The sequence below is a fragment of the Alligator mississippiensis genome, chromosome 12, assembly GCF_030867095.1.
Source record: "Alligator mississippiensis isolate rAllMis1 chromosome 12, rAllMis1, whole genome shotgun sequence".
In the NCBI taxonomy this organism is placed as follows: domain Eukaryota; kingdom Metazoa; phylum Chordata; order Crocodylia; family Alligatoridae; genus Alligator; species Alligator mississippiensis.
In genome coordinates, this window is record NC_081835.1 from 51,299,999 (window position 1) to 51,317,367 (window position 17,369).

The 17,369-nt window shown below is 46.1% G+C and overlaps 1 protein-coding gene across 1 annotated transcript in view; it reads left to right on the forward strand.

Annotated features, from left to right (window-relative positions):
- LOC106737636 (dual specificity testis-specific protein kinase 1) overlaps positions 1-17,369 on the forward strand; it is a 73,417-nt gene that overhangs the window by 32,399 nt on the left and 23,649 nt on the right. Inside the window, exon 2 of the mRNA XM_019475870.2 lies at positions 15,587-15,786. Coding sequence (XP_019331415.2) covers positions 15,598-15,786 — 189 coding nt within the window. The 5' untranslated portion in view covers positions 15,587-15,597. The remainder of the gene's footprint in view (positions 1-15,586; positions 15,787-17,369) is intronic.

Here is a 17,369-nt window from a genome sequence, read left to right on the forward strand (position 1 = left end):
AGCAAAACCTTCCTGTAAGGCTGGTAATCCTACTCCCTCCCACCCAGCTTGCTGTGAGCAAGCCTACCTTGCCAACCTGGCAGATAAGTAGAACAACAGCTTCCCCTGTCTGCTGCAAAAAGTGCTTGTTTAATTGCTTTGTACCATCTTGAATAAGTCACCACTCCATCAAGTGCCATGGGTGGTTTATCATCTCAGGATCTGGGTGTTTTTGCTTGCTAGGGATGAGGGATAGGGTGATGTTTGGAAGGACTCGGGTAGGTTTTTATTATGATGTGTTTGCTCCAGTGTTTATGATAAGGCCTCCTCAGTTTTTTGTGAGTGTAATGGATGCCAACGGAGCAATGGTAAACTTGCTTCACAATTCAAGCCCCTTTAAGTTTTGGATTTACTGGCATCTACTTCTAAAGGGTCTAATGGGCCAACACCCAGCTCTTGGAGGGCTGGACCCTGAAGGGTACCAACCAAGCCTTGAGTCTCATTTTACATGCAGTGCGTGCAATTTATTTGAAGCAGTAAACTCCGGAGCAGTTTGAGCTGGAGTAAACTGCTCCCAGGTGCAGTGTCCACATGTGCACCCATGACGGCAGTGATTTGAGTCAGGGCTGCTCAGCTAGTGAGAGAGAATCCGAGCCTTGCAGGATTTACAACTGCAAGAAGCAAAAGAGATGCAAAAGGAATCAGGCACAGCATAGGGTTTGCCCTAGTTTATACAGCCTGTCAGAAACAGAATCTGGGTCTCCCAGCACTGGAAAATACTGCTTCTCTGGTAGGATTCTCCTGTGCCTGCAGAGAGGACACAACCACAGGAGCACTTCTCTGGTCTTCCATCTCTGAGCTCTCAATGAGAAGTAGTCCCTGAATCCTTGCTACCTCCCTGTGAAGCAGGTTCATAGATTCATAGATGTTAGGGTCGGAAGGGACCTCAGTTGATCATCGATTCTGACCCCCCCGCATAGGCAGGAAAGAGTGCTGGGTTCAGATGACCCCAGCTAGATGCTTATCTAACCTCCTCTTGAAGATCCCCAGGGTAGGGGAGAGCACCACCTCCCTTGGGAGCCCGTTCCAGACCTTGGCCACTCGAACTGTGAAGAAGTTCTTCCTAATGTCCAGTCTAAATCTGCTCTCTGCTAGCTTGTGGCCATTATTTCTTGTAACCCCCGGGGGCACCTTGGTGAATAAAACCTTACCAATTCCCTTCTGTGCCCCCATGATGAACTTATAGGCAGTCACAAGGTCGCCTCTCAACCTTCTCTTGCGGGGGCTGAAGAGGTCCAGGTGCTCCAGTCTCTCCTCATAGGGCTTGGCCTGCAAGCCCTTAACCGTACGAGTGGCCCTTCTCTGGACCCTCTCCAGGTTATCCACATCTCTCTTGAAGTGCGGCGCCCAAAACTGCACGCAGTATTCCAGCTGCAGTCTGACCAGCGCCCGATAGAGGGGAAGTATCACCTCCTTGGATCTGTTCGTCATGCATCTGCTGATGCACGATAAAGTGCCATTGGCTTTTCTGATGGCTTCGTCACACTGTCGACTCATGTTCATCTTGGAGTCCATTAGGACTCCAAGATCCCTTTCCACTTCCGTGCCACCCAGCAGGTCATTCCCTAGGCAGTAGGTATGCTGGACATTTTTCCTCCCTAGGTGCAGCACTTGGCATTTCTCCTTGTTGAACTGCATTCTGTTGTTTTCTGCCCATTTGTCCAACCTGTCCAGGTCTGCTTGTAGTTGTTCCCTGCCCTTCAGCGTGTCCACTTCTCCCCACAGTTTTGTGTCATCCGCAAACTTGGACAGAGTACACTTCACTCCCTCGCCCAAGTCGCTGATGAAGATATTGAAGAGTATCGGTCCAAGGACCGAGCCCTGCAGGACCCCACTCCCCACACCCTTCCAGGTCGATACTGACCTATCCACTACGACTCTCTGGGTGCGACCCTCCAGCCAATTAGCCACCCACCGGACTGTGTAGGCATCCAAGTCACAGCCTCTTAACTTGTTTACCAGTATGGGGTGGGATACCGTATCGAAGGCCTTCCTGAAGTCTAAGTATACAACATCAACCCCTACTCCTGCGTCCAGGCGTTTTGTAACCTGGTCATAAAAAGAGACTAGATTAGTCAGGCATGATCTACCTGCTATGAACCTGTGCTGGTTTCCCCTCAGCATAATTTGTCACGCCAGGCTCTCGCAAATGCGAGCCTTGATAATTTTTTCGAAGACTTTGCCTAGGATGGAGGTGAGACTGACTGACTGGTCTACAGTTGCCTGGGTCCTCCTTCCTCCCCTTCTTGAAAATGGGGACCACATTGGCCCTTTTCCAGTCCTCCGGGACTTGGTCCGTGCGCCACGAGTGTTCAAATATTCCCGCCAGTGGCTCTGCAATGATGTCGGCCAGTGCCTTCAGCACCCTCGGATGGAGCTCATCCGGGCCTGCCGACTTAAAGGTATCCAGTTCCTCCAAGTGACTCTGCACCATCTCAGGGTCTATGCATGGCAGTCTGGCGCCTTGCTGCTGCCTCTCTACAACCCCAGTGAGAGACTTGTCGTGCCCCTCGCTTAGGAACACTGAGGCAAAGAACTTGTTGAGGAATTCAGCCTTGTCCCCCCATCTGTCACCAGTTGCTTCTGCCCATTTAGTAGGGGTCCTATTCCACCCTGGGCCTTCCTTTTACTCCCTATATATCTAAAAAACAGTTTTTTGTTATCCTTTACTTGGGATGCCATCCTCAGCTCCATGGTAGCTTTGGCCCATCTAACTGCCTCCCTACAAGTGCGAGCAGAGGAGGTATACTCCTCTTTGGTAATCTTTCCCCGTTTCCACTTCTTATATATGCTCCCCTTTTAGTTCACTCATCAGTTGCGGAAGGTGCCACAGTGCAGTGGTTCTCAACCTTTTGGTACCTTAAGTACCCCCTGCTGATCAACCCGGCAAAAGCGAAACTGGAAATCCCACCACGGCACTTGCAGTTTTGCTAGTGAGCCAAGTCCCACTTTTTCTACCGCGGCTCAGAGCGAAGCGCCTGTGTGGGGCCTCCCTCCCTATCCCCCAGCACACTGATGCTGGGGAGTGAAAGCCCCGGCGCGCTAGACATGGCGGGAGGGGTGGCAGCTGGAACTTCTGGCCCGAGCAGGCAAAGACCAAAATGCAGCACCGGCGTACCCCTTGCCCATATCTCGCGTACCCCCAGGGGTATGCATACCACGGGTTGAGAAACACTGCCATAGTGGATCAGACTTGTGCACCATCTGGTCCAGTCTCCTGTTGACTGCTCTCATGTCTGATACTTCAGAGGATGGGGTGAAAGGGCCTGTAGTAGTCCATGATTGGAAAGCTTCACTCTGCATGTGTACAAATCAATGGGAGGCTGATTCTGCTGACATTATCCTCTTAAGTCAGTCATTTCTGCTGTCCTTAAGGATTGTGGAGAAGGAGTTAGAGCAGGGAGCTGGGACTCGGAGCTTCTTGGCTTTATCCCTAGCACTCTCTCTAACATGCTATGGATAGTCTTCATGCAGTTCATTCAGTGTCTCTATTTTCCATTTGTATAATGAGATTAATAGTTACTGCTAAGGGAGGCTTGTGAAGCTTAGATACCTAAGCAGCTTTAGAGTCTGCAAAAAGAGGCATGTTGGAAGGGTGTGTTGTTATTTCCACCCTTTGTGTCTCAGCTGGTGCTTAACATTCTGGTTACTCTATAATAAAAACTGGCAAAAGCCTGATGGTTTCCATATGGTTTGAAGATGAAAGAAAACCAGATTTGGAAGGGAAACCTGTATCTATAAGGAGCTACAGTTGGATTCAGAGGGATCTCCACCTCATTCTTTCATAAATAGTGGTGAATAAAGTGCACCACTGTTATAACTCGCTGAAAATGTAAAACACATTGTTAGTGCTAAGTATTGCTATTTGCTATTAAGTGCCCATGTATCCTGCAGCACAAAATATGTCTGGCTCCAATCAGATCAAGGATAGCTTCAAGGACAGTAATGAAGAAATCAATGGCACGTAGTGGAGTTAACCTGCAACATGGAATTAAAATGAGAAAACAATGTTCTTCCAGAAAAGAAGAGAAACAATAGCTCTGGCTTTCATGTGTAGATTTCAAAGCATTTAATAAAAAAACAGCCAAGTATCATTACTCCCAGCTGACAGATGAGGCAGCAGGCACAGAGACTCATCCAGTAATCAGTGGCAGAATTTAGGAGTGAGCCCAGGTATTGGGATTGTTGGCTACTTGCTTTTGCTACTGTACCATGCTGCCTTACTGCTTTAGTTCAAACCAATAGAAGATTTGTGGAGGGGATGGGTCTTGTTTACATCGGACCCAGAGATGTGGGGTCTAATTATCAAGTGCTTGCCACCCAAAATCAAGTTTAGAATTTCAAAGAACTTGGCACCCAACACATTAAGGTTGTTTGACCAATCCAGCAACAATTCTCGACCTCCGTAAACATTGACAAAATGTCAGCTTGGATCATAATCCAGTCTCAAAAATCCTGCCTCTACCAAAGTCGTTCAGTGAAGCCAGGATTTCACCCCAGATTTTTTTGGCTTGGAGTTGGGTCTGTTGACAACATTGTAGTAACACCAGTTTACAAAATGTCAACAGTTTAGCATCCTGTTTCCTGGACTGTGCTTTGTGTATCTGAAGGCTGTTTGTCACGCTTATCTTTATGAATCGGAACTCATGGCCGAGGTGATATCTTTATGAAAAATATATTTGTATTAAAATCAAATGCAAAATACTGTCCTGCCGTGCTACATAATTTGACTGTAATTTGCCTTTGTGTTGTGCATAATGCATAATGTTGTCTCTTACAAGAGAAAAATATTTCTATATAACTGGAGAAATCAATCGAATGTAGTCAGGCTAACTTGTAAAAAAAAAAAAAAAAAAAAAAAAAAAAGTACTACACGCTTAAAATAGGCATTTTAATTTAATTTGAGGACATTCATAAACAGTTAATTAACGTACATACTTGCATTATCAGAAGAAACTCAAACATGTATCATGAAGCCATCTGTATACTGTTAGTTAAAATGTTGTAGGGCTTTCTCTGGATTTCCTCAGATTACCTAGAAAGCACAGATGTATGAAGTGTCACCCTCTTGTCCAGAGAGGATTATTTTTTGGTTTTTTGTTATACCTGCATTTTCTTTACAGAATTTTACTTGCCTGAATTTTTTTTTAAATGTTATCAGCAGTATGATATGGGTTTGTTAGTTTATTTTTTGTCTAGGCCAGTAAATATTCATTACAATTGTACAGCACATTAGTATCTTTGTATCAGAAAGTCTGTATGTACCTAAATCTGTTGGTCTTCATGCGTATCAGGCTACAAAGTAACTGCTGAAACTATTCTAGACAGACAGACCCCAGAGAGAAAATCCATTTTAAAGCACGTTTAGGATCTGAGCCTCTGGATTTATTTCTGTGAAGCTCAGAGAAGCATTTCCCAATGTCTGTCTGTATAAGTGAATCTAAGATTTTGAAATGGGGGGTTCAGATGGTGTGGTACATCATCACATATAACATTTTTCTCCAGTTAAAAAGAAACTAGAAGCTGTACTAATAAATTAGGGGTCTAGAGCTATATTATTCAGTTTAAGATTGAAGCAAAAAGAAACTTTATTGGAATGTGCATTAACTTACTATCTTGTGTTTTTATATATAACAACATGATAAACTTGGCAAAAATAATTGAAAGATGTTATTTCATTAGTTCTGTAGAATTAAATGTACCTTTGTTTTCTAGATACATAAAACAAAGCTCAGGCTTTTTGAGCATCATGACAATGCATCCAGTGCTTCACTGAAAGTGATTTCTGTGCCTGAGTTTATTTTCACCTGAGTTAACATTTCCATACCTGCGTTAATGTATTTATCTAGGGTTCAAAACAGTCTGCAGGGCTGTGAAATGGGAGCTACATTTCAAGAACAGCTAACAGACGGCAGAATTTCAGAAGAAAGGATAGCTTGATTAGTGTAATGATTAAAGTCCATTAGGAAGAAGAGAGGATCTTAACACTGTGGAATGAAGAGTTTAGAAGGAATTGGGTAGATTGTAATGATCCGCAAAGTCGATTTACTCCCTCACTGCTAACTGAATAGAAATGCTGCTGCCACTGCCAGGCAGGTGGTTTTAATCTTTCAGTGGACAAGGAATCAAAAGGGGGTATAACCGCACCACTGTACTCCCCCTGGATCCATCCTTGTCTGTTTGTCTGTCCCTGTGTTTTAATGTCCATCCATCACTGATTAATTAGTATATGCAAAATTACAACTGATGCAGTCATGGAAGGAAGGGGAGAAAGTAGGTAATTGTTAACTGCTGAGGTGATTTACCGCTCCTGTCACAATTAGCCATTCAAGAATAACTTGTGGACAAGAAGAGGAGAGGCTGAGGCCTGAAGTGTCTTGGATGCAGAAGGTTTGTTTAGGGAAGAATGGAACAAGGGTTCAGGAATTCAGGCTCTAACCTTAATTCTGCTAATGTGTTCTTGAAGAAATCTTTGTCCCATACTAGATAGTCACGATGGTGTTTAGGTGCTATAAGAGGAGAACTCAGAAGAGAAGGCAGGCATTCAACTGAATATTGGAGAGAGGCATGTAGTAGATTATCAGTCATACAAAGACACAGACTCATCAATCAAGTCCTGCTCCTACTTGAATGTTCCCTTGTTCTCCTTGCTTTGACAAAGTATTTACAGCTTTGACCTGGCTCTTTTACAAATACAAAATACTTGGTAACCCCCATCCAGCTTCCAAAGGTTAATGATCCAATGGCTGCTGAGACCTTTTCTGATGGCTGTGGCCTCGCCTTGCATTTCAGCTTCCTTTGCTAGGGCTGGATGTCTGATTATATATTATGAAAACAATTGTGCAGGCTAAGAGCTGTGGCTGTGCAATAAGGCTGGACTTAATTAAATAGGTCCAGAGCTGAGTGAGCCTGTGACAAAAGGAATGAAATCATGGAAATGGCTTGTGTCCACTACAAATGAGCACTGTATAAAAGGCTGAATTCCTTTCGACACCACCCATCCAGGAAGGAGGCCCAGAGAGGAGGAGGAAGTGTTTGCACTGTTTACCTGCTGTATGCAATTAAAGGCTTCCTCTCTCAGGACTCATTAGGAGAGGTCTGGACTGGATGCTGGGTGATACTGCATGCTTCATGCAAGCTGAAGACACAGATAGAGATCTCCTTAGCCCGAAACATGAACTTTGGAACACTGTCCTGGTTGGAGGCTGTATGGAACAGTTCAGAGATCTGCCTCCTGCTGCGCTCAACCTGCCTCTGCTGCTGAAGGAAGGCAGGGAGCAGCTGGCTAGCGTATGCTTACAGGGGATTGCAAGTGTTACGGGCCATATTCTTGACTCCCTGACACCAATAAAACTACAACACATAGTAGAACCACCCTGATGTCAGAGTTTGCTTGTACACGTAACACCGTTACTATGTACGCATGACAAAATGTCACTTTGTATGGCTTAATGGTGTCACACTGTACATGTGCACAAGTTTTGGGGGTTTTAAATGAGTTTGCAATGTTGCAAATTGCAATGATGCACCTGTCAGCTCCCCCCTACCTGCTGCAGGAGAGGTGGGCAGTCTCCACAGAAAAAAACGTTTGGGCCCCTTGCCACTTCTGCTTTCAGCAGGCTCCTGTGGCTGGCAGGACACCTGGGGCCACCCAGGAACGGGCCGTCTTGCCCCTGGGGTAATGTGGGAAAGCAGCAGGAGGGCAGCTGGGTTTGCTGGTGACTGGAGAAGGCGGTGGGAATGGTGCATGGGGCGCTGGAAGCCCAGGCAGGTTGCTAGCTTCCTGAGTGCTGCCCCAGCTCAGAGGCACTGATCTAATGCTTTCCTGAGCCCATCTGGACTTCCAGTGCCCTGTGCACCATCCCTGCCACCTTCTCTGGCCTTCAGCAAACCCAGCCACCCTCTTGCCACCTTCCTGTGCTTCCCCAGGGGCAAGCCAGCCTGTTCCTAAGTGGCCCCAACCATGCTGCTAGCCACAGGAGCCTGCTGAAGGCAGAAGCAGAGAGAGCCCTGATCCTTTTTCCTTCTATTTATTTATTTATTTATTTTTTGGTGGAGCCTGTCCACTTCGCTTGCGGCTGGGGGGCAAGCTGCTAGTGGGCCGAGCGGCTCCTGAGCTGTGGGGGCCCCCAGTCCCGCCCTCTACAGTAGCAGTGCCCACCAGGGCTGCCCGGGCGGGCTACTAGCGGGCTGGTTCCTGCCCCAGCTCGGGGTTGAGGAAGAGTTAGATTAGGCTAGGTGCTGTTTCTGAGTGGGGGCAGCACCTGGCCTGCTAACAGCTCACCTGGACAGCCCAAGGGGGTGCTGCCACTGCGGAGGGAAGGACTGGGGTTCCCCACAACTCAGGGGCCACTTAACCTGCTGGTAGCTTGCTCCCAGCTGTGGGCAGAATCTGGCTCTGACTTAAAAAAAATCAGGCCCCTCGCTGTAACAAGACGGAAAATTTGAAATGGTGGGTTTCAATTTAGGGGGCACAGAATAAAGCCCTGAAGACTAAACCCCTGGTCTAACAGGGCAGGGCAGAACTGAATCAAAATAGGAAGTGGGAGAAAAATTCACTTGGATCATCAGGTCCATTTTCCAAGGGTCCAAAAGCATGGGCTTTGGTCAAAATATATTGCTGTCCACTAGAAAGAGTCCTGATTATGAACATCACGGTCAAGCTCTTTGTGGGGTGAAAGAGGAGCTCTCTCTGGGACAGGGGTGGTGCTACTTATCATGCTGGAGTTTATTGCTCCTTAGTGCTGCGTTTAAATGTGATTGAGACCACCGTATACTGAGCTGGGTCAGAGCAGCCCTGGCTGGCTGGGAGCCCAGGGGGTCAGCTTGCCAGCCGTGGGATGTTCCGGCCCAGCAAAACTGCAGAGGGGCTGGCTGGGGCACCAGGGTGCTCCAGTGTGGGGCTAGCCAGCAGCCAGCCCCCACATTGAAGTACCCCTGTGCCCCAGCCAGCTGGGTCAGTGTCAACATGCACTGCTGCAGTTTATTACTTTACTTCAGCCCAATAGCCCTACACATGTAGGTGGTGAGATATTTATTGCAGAGCTAATTAGTTTACTCTTCAGTAAATGTCTCCTGTAGATGTACTCACTATGTGCTGACCTGCCAACCTGCCTCTCCCAGAGGGGTTCTGGAGGACAAGGATGGTCTCTGAATGTAGCAGCCAATGCCAGCGCTAAGAGTTTATGATGGTGACGTGATCACTATGCACTGAATTACCAGTTACCACCAGTTTGCAAATTAGCATCAATTGCTGAGGCTTTCTGTTCATAGTGGACCTGAATCTTGAGAGTCAACCTAGAGATGAGCTCATAGCCTATTAGCAATACCCTGAGCCAATCCAGCCTCCCTGGTAGTTGTAAAAGAGCCTTGGCCATGAACAGGCCCATAACTGGTTGAGTCCTTTTTAACCCAATGGAAGTCCTGGAAGCAGTGATCCTGAAAGTAGCAAGGACTCTGGTCCTGTTTCACTGCACAGGATACGACAGGGCCCTTGGCTTGGCAATGAGTGCAGAGCGAGGGCAGCCTCAGAGAATGAATGCTCTAAGGAGGTTGGCTTCTTGTACCTCACATGGGATTAGAGGAAGGCCATGAATCAATGGTGCCTGATTGTTCCCAGAGGGCCAGAGCATAAATGTTTTGAGGAGTAGGAGGAGACAGAGGAGAGGAGACTGAGGGGGCAGTTGTTCGGGAAACGTGGATGCTTCGTTGTTAAATTTAGGGAATAACCCACAGCTGATGCTTGTCAGGAAATGGAAGTAATTTAATAAGTGACAATCACAGGCAAAGCAGAAAGTGGACAGCAGAATACAGCCTGTCATATCCACCCAGATTTTTTGTCAGTCAGGCCTAGCTGCACTCAGCTGACAGATTGTGCCATTTCGAAGTGTGGGTGGGCAGTGACTGTTAGTAAACATAATACAAAACAGATGATGGACATCTTCGCCCCCTTCCCTATCATCTCATACTGTTGATTAGAGAGGCAGCCCTCCAGCTTCCTCTTCAGCCCTGCATGGTAACTGTAGCTATGCAGAGAGCAAGGCAGGAGTCTCTCCGTGGGGCTGAGATGATTTCCCCCCTGTGGTTTATTCTACTTTGCCCCCTTTGCCCCTCGTAGTTTCCCAGAAGAATACTCCCCTTAGTTGAAATTTTTAACAACTCCAGATAGTTCACAAAGAGGAAACTTTGAGAACAATCTGGGGGAAGAAATGTGTAGTCTGTGTTGCATGCTGTCCAGAAGAAGAGGAAGAAGTAGCAAGTAGCTGTAGGGCAATGGAAAAGATGGCGTGGTGAAGAATACATTTTAACGTGAAAAACCACGGCTATCTGAAAGAGTTGATGGTTCAATGTCTGTCAGGGTCAGTTCTGCTGTAGTTCATCATAATGTGTTGTTAGTTGTAGCCCCTGATGGCTTAATCCCCAGGATTTTTTTTTCATCTGCATTTGGTGCTTAAGGGATTATCATCTATGTTGGGTTGCAAAGAGGCTTTCTGAGAGCATTTTGAGTGCTTGGCATGCCCAGGCCCTTACTGAGGACGTAACTGTGGTAATCTCTGAGTATCTCATACGTTTACTATATAAACATGAGTTTGTGCGTTAAAGCTATTCAAACAACAGGTAGCCTTTCCAAACCCCAGCAGCAGGCACAGCAGGCTGGCATTGTTTCAGAAGCCCACTGTGTGTGTCAGATTAGAAATGTTCAACCTATTGTGGGTTTGGGTTGCCTGAATATGTACAACAGTGATGTCAGAGAAGACTAATATTGTTGTGGGGTGTTGGGAGAGAGCACGAGGTAGAAAGAGCGTGAATACCAATTACTAAGCCAAATTCCTGTGGGGACTTGAACCTGACCATCCATCATTTTAAGCCAGTGCCCTAACCACTGGGCCATTTAGCCAGTAGCTCTTCCCTACCCTGCCCCCATTTTGTGAAAACTTTCAAAAGATCTTCTCTTTTTCTTCCATTTTAGGTTGAAAACAAATTTCTAAACATTGAAACATTTTGAAAATTAGAATTGTTGCTTTTCTGGCCAGTCTCACAGATGCTCCTGAGGAAAAAAAAACTTTAGAGAAGGCAAATATGGAATAACATAGCTGCAGGGGTAATGGCTTGGCACTTAGTCACTGGTTTATAGCCTGAAGGTTTACAGTTTCCATCTAAAAAAACTGGTGAGCCTTATCTATTTTAACCTTGAAGGTCCTGGTTATCTGCATACTTTTTGTGTTCATTTTTCAATCTTGTTGAGGTCTTGACCTTGCTGATACTGTGTGAAAAGAGTTCCCCAGACTTAATTCTCGCAGCATGTTAGAACGATATGCCCTTCTCTCGGTTTTAACCATGCTGCCTCTCACTGTCATTGTCCGCTTGCTCTTGGATTAGGTTAAATTGGAATGTGTCTGGTTTACCTTTTCCATTCTGCTTATTATTTCTTATGCTTCTGTCATGCCCAGCTGCATGGTGACTGTAGGAGATGGTGCAAGAATCAAAAGGGATATGGATTTGTGCTTCTGTCCCGAGTGGAGTATGTGTGACATGCTGTCGGTTTCTTTAATTAATTAGTTAATCATCCCACTGGGAGCTATGGCCCCAATGACATAAATTAACCTAGCTCCATGAACTTTTAAGGATTTATGCTGATTGGCACAACTGAGGATCCAGTACAGTTTGCATAGGGCTGCAGAAAACACAAGAAGAAGCAACAGGTCCTGCTTGGAGGCTTTTACAGTTTAATTAGAAAGATGCAACACACTCAGAGACATGGAGGAAGATGATGTCTTAGATCAGCTCTTTAAAAGGATTATTGATTTAATAATTTTTTATCTGGCAGTGGGTGAGTGACAGCGCTTGCTCAGAACAACATTTCATAGTGCTTAAATGTCCTGGAGATTCTCTAGCTGCTTTCCTGTTCCTTCTCTGTAGCGCATGCTATTATCGGAGGCACAGCATTGGAATTGGTGGGATTACAGGAGCTGGGTCTTCTTGTTCAGCACTCAAAGGTATTGGGATATAAGGGTCTCCCTAGCTAGGAGGGGAAAGCTGGCACCAGGCCACATTGCCCCTCTTACATTTCTCTAGTGTATTGAAGTACAGCTTTATATTTAAACAGCCAGCTCTATAGCTGGGATAACTTGACATAACTTAGTGAAGTCAGTGGAGAATTAGGCTGAATTTCCCCCAAATTTCTTCATTTCCTTCCCCTTTTGTATTTGGCCCAGTGGTTCTCAGTGTAGAATTTAATCTCAGCTGGAGTGAACTGTGTGTTCATGGAGAGTACCAAGGATACAGTGGAAGCCACTAAACCCTTTCTTGTGCCTGCACAAAAGCCCCGCTTTCTGCAGTATAAACTTCCATCATGATACAATGCTGTGCTCTGTCCCCCCTTGTCCTCCACCCTCCCAAAGGCTACAGGCTTTGCTTAGCCTGATCATGGTACAGATGCTGCTCTAAGCACCCACATGTTCCTAAGAGGCCTTGAAATAACCCTTGGCATTTCGAAAAGCCATTTCCCACCCAGCCGACATGTCAGCACTAATCTGAGGACAACCAGCCGCATTTAGGGAAAAAAAAATCAGCTCCCACTCAGCAGAATAATGGGAGGGGCTGTCTCCAGTGCTTCGAGGATGCTGCTGGAATTCTCCTGCAGACAAAGAAATGATTGATGAACTAGGTCAGCCGGGGAGGAGATGGTACGTGGGAAAAGTGCTGAGCAGAGAGGCTGCAAAAAGGAAGCCTTTCCCTGAAAAAGAACCACCTCTAGGCAGCCTGTGTTTCATTAAGAGAAACCTGTAGCTATTGCGCCTCGTGCAGGCAGGGAACAGGGCGGAATCTGAATGGCTGAGAGGGAAAAGGGGAGTCCTCAAGCATGCTGCTTGCATAGCAAAAAAAGGAAAGGAAAAAAAAGATCTGGTTTTATTTTTGTAGTCCTAGGAGGGATGGGGTTGTTGTGAATCTGCTGGCTGTAGCAGCAGCCTGGGAGCTAGGACCTCTCGATTCCATTCTTAGACCTGCCACTAACTGACTGGGTTTTGGGTAAGTCAGTGCCAGGCTCCATCCCTGGTCCCCGATCTGTAACAGGGCACTACTGATGCTGGCCTGCCTGCAGACAAGGAATGACTTCCTAGGGGGAGGTCTGAATAGAAAAGGACAGCCTTGGAGAGAGCAGCTCATGGTATATGATACTGACACTGTAGGAGCCACTGGCAGTGCTTCACTTGAAGGATTTTGGCTCTACAAGACTTGTGAAATGCCATCGACATCCTCCTTCTGCCCCTACCTCCCAAGTACTGATTGCTCTTTGGAAAGTGCTTTGAGCTCCCCAGATTTACCCGGTCTGCTATAGTAGGGTGTTCTGATCCCTGCTCCCCCCGTCTTGTGTGAACCTACTCTGCTCCACTCTTGTTTGGACCCATATATTGCAGGACAGGAATATCAGCCTCAGTTTCTAGGTTTTGCTGGGTGTGGAGTCCCAGTACGGGGAGACTTTTTAGGCTTCACATTGCTTGTGCCAACTTGAGGCTGACTTGGTTGGCTGCTGCCAACAGCAGTCTTTCTGCAGTCACAGCAGTGGACCAGAGCAATTAGCTTTCCTCCATGAAAAGCCAGTGCCAGGAACTGAGCCTTTGATAATAACAGGAAATCCACCCCCAGTACGGAGGCTTGGGGATGAGAAAAGCTATCAGCAAATATCTCCAGTGGCATTTCATAAAGGAAAATGTCAGTGCTTTTTGCATCCACCTGAAGATGGATTCATTTAGCGCTGATTTCTCACACAGCCCTGCCAGACTTTTCATACCATCTGCCAGATCCAAGCTCTTGCTGACTTGGCTGTTTGGTTTTGCTTTTCTTCTGAGGAAAAGGAGAGTGGACCTCTTCTGTTTCATTAGCAGCTTTTTGGCTTTCATCTTGCAAATGCTTATGCATTATGTTTGACTTTACGTGTACACACAATCTGTTGGTTTCAGTGGGACTATACTTGTACACTCCATGTTAACACACATAAATGTATGCAGTATTGGGGCTTTAATCATCAAGTTTTGAGCCCATTTGCAGCTCTTGTGATGTATCTCAACCCAGACCTTCCCCCAGCCCCAGCTATTTAAGTCCCAAAGCAGTTTTGCATTAGGTTCTAGTCTGTCCGCAGCATCCTGTGTTATTTCACCTATGCGCTTCCACCATCTCTCCCATCTCTGTCTATGCATCTTAGCTCTGAGTCGCTTAAGTTCAAATCCTCTGCCTCTGCCTCTACCTAGCCTTGCTAGTACATGTAATTCCCAGTCTCCAATTCACTTCTTGTAGTCTCATTTGAAGTGATCAGCTTGCTTTCCTCATTGAATTCTGTAGTGGATTAGGCTGAAACTATGATACTCATTTCATGTATGTGCCAACCCAGATTTGGCTCTAGCTCTCCAGATATAAAGAAGCAGTGTACTAACCAGCCGGATTGCAGGGGCCTGCTATCTAGAGCTCCACCTCTTCTTCACTGGGGGTGAAAGCCAAGGTAGTACTGTAGCGTGCTGAGGGTGTCCGAATTCCTGAAGTGCGTTAGTTGATGACTTTGCAGGATTACCCTTCTGTTTCACTGCTGTTAGGTTACAATCTAGCTAAGGACTTCTGTTTGCATACAGACTAGCAGAGATCTTCAGACACAGCATGCCCAGATTTACCCATTAACATGCTTGCAAGTGGAGTGTTGTCAAACCGCTCTGTAGCAGACAAGTGATTTGTTTTAAAAAGCTGCAAAAGTGGAGCCTGATTCAGGTCTTGCTCACACAGGATTTGTGCCAGTGTCCATAAATCCACAGCATCCAGTCCATATCTCACTTGTACCAGCATGACAAACAATGACTGCTGAAAGTGTAGGGGAGGAAACCAGGGCAGGGTGGTCGATGATGGGTGAGATGACAGAAGTTTTGCAGCTGAGAACGAAGGAATGGGGAGGGTTTGGAGACACCCCCCCACCCCCACTTCCTTACAGTCTCAGTGGTTGTCTTGACTAGGAAAAGAGATGATTGATGATGTGTTTAGGCTCTCTCCTAAAGTTAATCATGACCTACTAATAGGAGGCAAAATGGAATTACTAGATAATCACGATGGTGTTTACATGCTATAAGAGGACTGCTATAAAATGCCTGCACTCCTAGATAATATGATGTCCAAAATCTTATCTAGTTTATGATGAAAACTTTGTTGTTGGTGTGTTGGCTAACTCATTTTAACTATCTAATTTAAATGGATAGTGTGGGTGAGGCAATACTAAATTTTAAAAAACTGGCTGACAAAACAAGGGACACCCCTCTTAGTTTTCATTGGACCAGTGTAGCATATAGAAGAGGTGACATGCTGTGACCGCACTAGATTTGTTGGCCAACATGTTAACATCATGCATGTAATCCTAATCTACATCGTAGAGCCAACAACGACCGTTGTACTGACTCACTGGAAGGCCCAAAAGGACTTGTTGCCTTAATCCATCACAGATTCTTGTTCTTTCTGTAAATTCTACTGCTGTTGTCACCCTCAGCTCATTGCAAGATGTGATTTGTTTCAGTTGCTGTCCCCATGATGTGCGAGACTGGCCTGCTCTCCTCGGAGTCCTCCAGCCCCACGCAGTATTATGGAGAGTCTTCTGATACCTACTACCATGTTGACCGTTGGCAGAAACTCCGCACGGCTGTCAGGAAGCTGGAATTCTGGGAGAACTTCAATGCTGAGCTGATCGGTAGCGGCTTCTTCTCCAAGGTGTATAAGGTAAAGTGACAGCAAGCGTATGGTACACTAAAGATGCCCTGGATGATGGGTGGTGCTCAGCTTGCAGGTTGTGGCAGAAACGTGTTGGTGTGACAGACCTACACATGTTTAACTCCTCTTCCCAGCATATTTCTTGGTAGGACTCTTCCCACCGTGTTGTTTTCTAGATTATTGTCTCTCCTGCTTCATTTTCTGGAAGAGTGCTTGGGATGGGGCAGGAGAGGAAACCCTTTATTTGATCCCATTTTTCTCTCTTCAGAGAAGCCCTGAGGGGATTGCTCTGATTTATGACAAGGATCTTTCACAGAACTAGAAGTCAGAAATATGATCCCTGGCTCTGGTATTGTCTCAGTAGATGACACTGAACAAATCACTGCCCTGTCTTCACATTGATTTCCCCATTGCGAGGAGGCCTACGTCAAAGTCACCAGTGTTTGTCGGAATTTGGGAGGGCCATCGTTTTTCTTGGGTAATGACAGGCATAGGCCTGGAAAGTATTTATCCCTTGTGCATATTTTATTGTCGAAAATAAGGCAAAGCACAAAGTGAAAAAAGAATCTAAAATTAAATCCCACATGGTTCTTAGAATAGCAGCCTCCCACTCCCCTGGGAAGCACCAGCCTATGTGCTTTTCTCTTGTTGCATGCCCACAGTGTATTAGTCTGATCCACATGGTATTATCGGAGAGCTGAAAAGTCTTTAGGGCTGCTGTTTTGTGGGGTATTTCTCTCTCTTGCTCTGAGGGTAGAAATCCTGGACCTTGCTGGGGGCTTACCCTTGTTGCTTAACAACATGCCAGACAATCACAACTGTGTTCTGCAGTGGGGATGCTCTGAGTGACTCTGCATCAGGCATTGTTGAGGTGGGAGGCAGTTTAAAGCCCTTTCTGTCCAAATCCAGATTCCAGGGTGTTACTTGTCAGTTATCATCTGTGCCCACTGTAGCAGGCTGCTTAGAGTATCTCATGCATGGAGTATGAAGTACACTTGGCCATGGGTCACATGTAAATTTAATGCTTAGGTCTGCAGATAAGAACTATACCTCTTGCCTTTTGGCCACAGTGCCACAGATCTTTCATATAAGCTACCTTTGAAGAGTAGTGTTTTCTGATGGTAAATGGGGCTCAAGCCTTTGTCTGCCATTCAGACATCTGGTGGGAATGGTCTAGGTAGACCTGATCCTGCCTCAGGGTAGAGGGTTGGACAAGGTGACCTCTTGAGGTCCCTCCCTGCCCTACATTTGTACGCTTCCTTTTCCTCTTCCCCATTCTCAATGTCACATGCCAGTCAAAGGTGTCTCCATATGGGTTTTGGGGTTGGTTTTTTTTGCAGTAACCATCCAGAATACTGCACCTAATGGCAGTTTTGTTATGGCTGTGTCATGTACAGGAAATGGAAATAAACCATGAATATGACTTAGTAGGGTTTGGGTACTTACAGTGGCCATTCTTAGGAACAAGATCATGACTTCTGGTTTTCTCCATACCAACATAAGAGGTTACCACCAGACAAATAACTGGACGTGCACATTGCACAGCCATTTGGGGCGAGATCCAGCTGGGGTAAATTAGTGTTGCTCTGTTG